General features: G+C 37.0%; 2 protein-coding genes across 2 annotated transcripts; both read right to left on the bottom strand.

Moving 5' to 3' along the window:
• Positions 1-210: 210 nt before the first annotated feature.
• Positions 211-3,422, bottom strand: LOC148425606 (fucolectin-like). The gene is made up of 5 exons (XM_088409484.1): positions 3,391-3,422; positions 2,557-2,622; positions 2,367-2,431; positions 1,787-2,066; positions 211-1,574 (listed from the first exon to the last, which is right to left on the bottom strand). Exons 1-5 carry the CDS (start codon positions 3,420-3,422, stop codon positions 1,412-1,414), a joined length of 606 nt encoding a protein of 201 aa, XP_088265610.1. The 3' UTR covers positions 211-1,411.
• A 588-nt stretch (positions 3,423-4,010) lies between these two features.
• On the bottom strand, positions 4,011-7,176 carry LOC148425605 (fucolectin-like). Its single transcript, XM_088410821.1, has 3 exons — positions 7,074-7,176; positions 6,509-6,788; positions 4,011-5,888 (listed from the first exon to the last, which is right to left on the bottom strand). The coding sequence occupies exons 1-3, from the start codon at positions 7,135-7,137 to the stop codon at positions 5,711-5,713; spliced, it is 522 nt and encodes a 173-aa protein (XP_088266947.1). The 5' UTR covers positions 7,138-7,176; the 3' UTR covers positions 4,011-5,710.
• Positions 7,177-7,401: the final 225 nt, after the last annotated feature.

Raw genomic sequence — 7,401 nt, 5'->3', positions numbered from 1 at the left:
ACAAATAGCCTTTTGAACATGTTTGATGGTATGATGCTTTAGTTCATTTCAACATTAATAAATAACTATATTATGCAAATAAATACATAAATAGAGACAAGAAATCAATAAAGCATTAAAAACATTCAATGGAAAAACTAGAGGCCACAATCATTGCATTGAGATTTTTACTTCTTAATTACAAAGTATGTATAAGTATTTGCTGGCAAAATGTGCATTGGGGCATGATGCAATGTTTGAAGAATGCTTAATTTGGCTTTTTTCACAGTCAATTTGTTAAAGTAATACTGAGGAACCTTTCAACCATCATAAAATATTTTCATCACATATTTGATGAAATAGCAACTTAAATCTTTTTGTATGCCACTTTGATCATAGACTTAGGATATCAGCATTGTTTATACTGACAAGCAACTTTGTCCATGATGGCAAAAACCCTGCCGCAAAAAAATAAAAATTGCAAATGTGCTGGCTGCTTTACGACATGCTTCATGTTCACCTTTCTCCATTTGTTACAGAGCGATCTTGATTCAAATGTCCAGGCGCTATTAGTGTTATGACAAAAGTGGCAACAACTGAATAAATGAAAAGTTTTGAGATGAAAAAGAAAAAGGGAGGCTACCCAGACAGTCAAGGATCATCACCGGCCCACCTTTCGCCCTTGGCGCGATCCCAAACAGGAGGCATTTATCATGATTCTGTTCCAGGTGGATTAGTAAGTAGCTTTTGATGCTCAAATCTAAATAACGCTAATGCTGGATTGGATATGCATGAGTGCACCCACTTCTATTTTTGTCAATTTGCATTACAGTTGATTTATTCTGCATTATTTTTATGTTTGGTTACTTTTATATGTCATATTTATTCTACTTTGTTACATTGATTCAACTTTATAGAACATTTATTTCAAGCTTTATTTTTTTACCCTGACAATACATTTTCAGCAATGTGAAATCAGACAATGCTTTTTTTTCTGACTTTAAAATAACTTTGTCAAACAGGTGTTTTTATTTATTTTTTTTTTTATTTTGTCAATGTTAAACATGTTTTTGCTGGAGCGTGCCAGGAACTGGAGATGTTTTCTCATAAATTCAGATGCCCCAGACAAATATTTCCAGCACTCTTAAGGGATTCAAAGTGTTTGTTTTGTGGACAATGTAGAAACAAGTTGCTTCATACAATGAGATTTTCATGCCCAAATGAATGTCAATAAGAAAAATATGTACCAGATCAAGTCAAAAACAAGGTATGAACAACACATAAGTTGCAGTGCACAAGTATGAGCCATTAGCTCATCATGGAGCTTTTGTGTACGTTTATAGAAATGTCACTGAGAGAAACAGAGCAATAGGGCATTCATGATCAGAAATGTAACCCTGAAAGAGAAGTTGGCCTATCGGATGCTCCTGACTCAGCTGCAGTAATGATTGGCATAGTCTCCATATACCTCCACTTCGCACACTGTCAGATATTCTGCTCTATCCGGAATCACAATGTTTACATAGCGCCCTTCCATTCCAAAGCACTCATAGGTTCTAGACTGGCCAGCTGGGATCGATGTAATCAGAGCACACCTAAAGGAAATGACATAGAAAAATATTTATCAGTGAAGGGCTAGTTTATGAAAACACTAAATATGTATGTGGTTATTGCTAATTTTGTGTATGGTGAACTAACATTACATTTGTTTCATTTTTTTTTTTTTTTTTTTAAACAAATTAAATGAATTGACTTTCCCTGGGTGTTGCAATGTTTTTGCCACCCACCTGTGTAGCAGGACACTTACCGGGGATTTAGATTTCCATTGTCATTGAGTGAGTCTCCAATGCGGATCTCAGCGCCATCAATTCGAGTATGGCAACAATCTTTTCTGTTTGTAATCGTGACAGAGCTTATTTTGTATTTTGTCTGGAGGTTCACTCTCAGCCATGGTCTATACTCTTTGTCTGTGTGAGAGCAAGACCTCTGTTCCCAATTGCTTGCTCGATTTCCATCAACGGCCCTCTCAGGAAAACCCGGGATGAATACAGATGACTGGCAAACATGTTGACCCTGGGCAAGGTTACCTGCACAAAAGGAAAATGTATGTATTTTATTTTTTTTGTACTTTATGTGAGAATAATCTAAACAAATCGCAGTGAAGGAGCTACATTTCTCAAAACCTCAAGTAGTACGATATGGAATTAACAGAATCATTGTGAGGATACTAAAAATGGATCTACAGTCACCATCTTTTCTGCCCCAAGTAAGACATCTGGGAAAGTTGGTGAACTGAAAGACTCGAAAAATAAATGGGAACCCACCAGAGAGAAGCTAATGTATAAAAAAGGGTTAATTAATCTGTTGCTGTCCTATTTAAGACTTACCCTTCAAACCGCTTGCCACTTCAGCTATAGCCAACAGGGTGACAACCACAGCTAAAACATGCATCCTATGGAAATGGAGCGACAAGTTACACAATGTCTAAGAACTTCCTGTACATGAGTATTCAATTAATCTTTATCTGTGAATCAATAAATTCATGTTACAGTGTTCATTTCGTAGAGGTAGCCATACTTGAGCCTCTTGGTGTCAGAGTTATCAATAAGATAGGAGGCTAGAAGAGTCAGAACAATTGATGGTCTGCAGAAGCGTGAAGATGTTAGCGCAGTCTAACACGTTGTGAAGATGGGTTCTCCTGCCATTTATTCGTAGCTCAGCCAGGGTGTGGTTTAATATTTGTCACAAGCTATCAGCTCAGCCAATCATTGCCCAACTCATCACACCTGGTCAACCCTCCTGCCAATCAGCCCTGAACATCTACAGCTGCTACTACTCAGCCACCTAGTATAAAACCCAGCATCTTCCCTTCACAATCCACCAGATTGTCTCCATGCATCAAGCAGAGCATTCCAGCAATTTGTCCTGCATTTTTGTACAGATACTGGCAAAAAGATCTCTTTTTTTATGTCAACATTCTTTACATTCACCTTGTTAACTCATCTTGACCAAAATACTAGTTTATACATTGTGTTCAAATAATATAACTTGTACATTTTTCTCAGATAAATTGATGTCAGTTTTGGTTGGATGGAGAACTTTTTTTTTTCTTTTTTTTTTTCTTTTCCTCTTGCCCAATGTATGATTGACATCTTTTACAGTGGCATGAAAAAGTATCTGAACCTTTTGAAATTTCTCACATTAAAATAACTGATAAAATATCATGTTTTCCAAAATATTGGAAATAAAACACTGTCTGCCAAACTAAAAACTACCATTTGTTTATAGACTTAAAAAAATCATTATTGAGATAACATTCAAAAAGTGTCTGAAAGGGGAGGATTCATAAACTGAATCATCACATTTAATATCTGGTTGCTCCCCAATTGGGAACAATAACTTCAACCATACCCTTCAGATAGTTGCAGATCAGTTTGGCACATCTTCCAGGCTCAATCTTGGACCATTCTTCTTCTAAATTGCTGCAGTTCAGTTAGCTTTTATGGATGTCTGAAATAAATCATTATGTTGATGTGCCACAGCATCTTAATGGGGTTTAAGTTAATACTTTTTGTTGACCACCCTATAACTTGTATTTTGAAGTTGATTTACTTCTGTGTTTTGGATCAGCGGTCCCCATTACCCGGTCCGCGGACCGGTACCGGTCCGTGGATCAACTGGTACCGGGCCGCGTGGGCTGCACCCGAAATGGTGATTAAATGCTCGGTGGAGAATGAAGCACTCCTGGCTGGAGGGAAGATTTGCCTTGGTATCTGATCTCTTCACTCTGTGAATCAAACATGAGACAAGTGGATGGAAGGCCAAGTTTACCAAAATCCATGCTATGTTCACCAACTGCATTACAGGCTGTGAAGCCTTACAGATTTAGACATAGACTTTTTAACATGTCTATGCTTGAAGCTACACTGCTCAATTTCTATACAACATTGAGATAACGTACATTAATAATATTTTTTTATGAAATTGGAACAGTTAATTAAAAAGAATAAATAAATAAAACAAAACAAGAATGCATTGAAATGATTTAATGGAAGGTCTATAAGCCACGATGACTGCATTGAGAGTTTGACATGAATCACAAAGTGTTTGTATGTACAGTATGTGATTGCAACTTGAGTATGGGGACATTATGCCATGTTCTTAAGAATGTGAAAGCGACTCACAGGAACTTCAAAATTCATAAAAACAAATTCATACTTTATCTGACAAAACATTGACTTTTACTTGACAATTACTTGAATGATATTTTAATGACAAATTAATGAATGAACGGTAGATTAATGACCTCATTACTATTTATCCTCTACACAGTCATTGGAAACAACGGACCCTGGGTTATGGTGGCCCGAGCTTATGTTCTTTTCACGTTACAAGGTAGAATATAACTTTTTTTTTCATCCCCTTTTTCCCACATTACGGCATCAACAACAATTAAAAAATTAAAACTTGGCGGTCAGTGTGCACGTGTATGACTGTGCGAGTCGCACCATGCTCATACATCACTGTATGCATCACTGCAAACGTCCCTAAGATGCTGGTCTGCTGTTGGTCGCTGTCACTAAGTTGCTGGTTTGCTATTGTTCGCCATCACAACGTCCCTAAGATGCTGGTCTTCATCACTAAGTTCCGAGTCTGCTATTGGTCGGCGTCATGGTGTCACTAGGATGTGGATATGCTGTATTTATTGTGCATTTTAGTGCTTAATTCAAACTTTAATTAGTAAGACATCGTTCCCAAGATTGCTTGTGATATTAAAGAGAGAAGTAAGAAGATGATTAGTATGGAAACACAGTTGGAGATAATCAAGAAATACAAAGACACACACACTCATCTTTACCATCGCTAGGGAATTTGGCCGTAACTAGCTTAAGACACATCGCTCCAAAGGTAAATAAAATTTCATTTTTGCTTTAGATATTTTTTCTTTTTCCTTTTTCTTTATGATGTTATTTGCATGTATATTATCATATTTAAGTAGTAACTATCCTATTTTGTTTCAAGTTTTTAATACGTATACTGTATAACATTTTGATTTTTTTTACCTGGGGTTTCGCACGCATTAGCTAATTACCATGGGTTTCAATTTTAAGCCATACGACTATTTTGCCTTACGATGTCAACTCCCGAACGAATTAATTTCGTATGGCTGGGGTCCGCTGTAGTCTGAGTGCAGGGTACCAGAGATCGGGTGTTCACAGTATTATTTGCGGGTTCTCATGGGAATTGCGATTGATGACAACATAATCAACAAATACTAAAAATTCGTAAGTGTTGCTTTAAAGCATAGATGTCCAAATGTTTTCATTCAAAGGCCACATACATTGCAAACAATTACACCCTGGCCCTATAATGTTGTTGTATGGGGAAAATAAAATGTTAAGGATTTGGTTGAGGCAAATTAGGACTTTTTCTTCATGGTATAATTGCTTTTTCTAAAAATACCATTGAGGACCATGTTAAAATCTATTAGAATATGCCGCCAGGCGCAAATGTCTGGATAGTGGGCCACAAATGGCCCCCGGGTCGTAGTTTGGACAGCTCTGCTTTAGAATTACATAAATTATAGTATTTTATTCACTTAATGTTACGTAACTGCTCCTTCTAACAATGACAGTACTTGAAGCTTATAATGAGAGAAAAAGAGAGTTGATGTGTTCATTATCAGAAATTGAACTCTGAAATAGAAGTTGGTTTGTGGAAAGCTCCGGAATCAGCTGCAGTCATTATCGTTGGAATCTTCGTTGGCCTCTTCCCCTTCTACTTCAACTTCGCACAGGGTCAGGTATTCTCTTCTTCCCGGAATTACAACGTTTACATAGCGACCTTCCATTCCGTTGCACGCAAAGGTTTTGGAGTGGCCAGCTGGGATTGATTTAATCACAGTACATCTATAGGAAACATGATAAAAAATTAATAATGAAGTGTTTGTGTCTGGAAGCATGCAATCTGTATGTGGTTATACTGTAGCTTTGACAAACAGGTGCCAAAAGTTAAACATTAAGGGAAAATTTGCATGACTTAATGTTTTATTTGTAAAATTACATTTGTAAATCAGTTCTCTGCACACAAATTGAAGAATTTCAAGCCTTTATACATTTCAGGTTTGATGATTGAGGCGGAAAAACAAAGCACTTAAAAATAATGATAATAAATTTACATTTCACAAAATCACAACATCGTATTTCATGTGACCAGTAAAAACAATTTTGAATACAGAAAAATCCGGCCTTCCAAAAAGTGCACTTCCATTTTGACTGTCTTCAGCAGTTTGTTGTGTTTCCTTTTGATTAAAGTATGAAATCAAGGCTGTGTGGATTTTAGTAGCAATTGAGACCATAACCATCAACAATGAATCAAAAAAGGACTTGGAATCTTCACTTTGTGCAGGACAAACTTATATCACGCATACGTTTCACTTTGTGAACCAAATTATTTAAATGAACTGACTTTCCCTCTGGATACTATCAAGTTTTTGCCACGCACCTGTATATTAGGACATCACACTTACCGGGGATTAGCATTTCCATTGTCATCGAGGGAGTCTCCGATGCGGATCTCAGCTCCATTAATCCGTTCATGACAACAATCTCTTCTGTTTGTAATAGTGACAGAGGTGATTTTGTATCTTTTCTGGAGGTCCAGTCTCCACCATGGTTTCATGTCTTTCTGTGTGTGAGTGCAAGAATTCTGTCGCCAATTGCTTGCACGATTTCCATCAATGGCTCTTTCGGGAGCAGCATTGCCATACGGAGAGGACTGGGAAACCTTTCCACCCAAGGCAATGTTATCTGCACAAAGAATATATTATAATTTTTCTTTGTGTGAAGAAGAATCAAAATGTAGTATGCGCTGAGACAGTTACATTTCCCGAAGCCTCAAGTGATCCAGTTTGGAATTCAAAGAACCATTATTAGGCTACTAAAGACAGGTTTGCAATCATTGTACTGTCTGCACCAAGAAAGACATCTAGAAAATTGGAGAATTGAAATCCAGAGATGAAAAAAAGCGGAACCACCAGAGATGAGACCAAGAACTGCAAGGGTTGATTTGTTGCTGTGCTACTTAAGACTTACGCTTTGAACTGCTTGCCTCCCGACTTATAGCCAACAAGGTGACAACCACAGCAAAAAAAATCATCCTATGGAAATGGGTCAACAGAGTAAATATGTATATAAACTTTAGCTACATGATATTATGTCCATAGACAGAAAAAAAAGCAATATACACTTTAGTGCCAAACTTTAACTGTGAATGAATCATTTCACGTTAAAATGTTCATCAAATAAAGTAAAGAGAGAGCCCTACCTGAGACTTGAAAGCTGACTTTTGGCGCTTAGAGGAAACATATTTTATACTCTTGGGCAAGGAATGATTGACATGTTTTAGCAGATGATATCCTGA

Source organism: Hippichthys cyanospilos, chromosome 3 (assembly GCF_059441005.1).
Source record: "Hippichthys cyanospilos isolate Australia breed blue-spotted pipefish chromosome 3, RoL_Hcya_1.0, whole genome shotgun sequence".
In the NCBI taxonomy this organism is placed as follows: Eukaryota; Metazoa; Chordata; class Actinopteri; order Syngnathiformes; family Syngnathidae; genus Hippichthys; species Hippichthys cyanospilos.
Note: the sequence above shows the minus strand (reverse complement) of the source record. Positions and strands in the feature narration are given on the sequence as shown.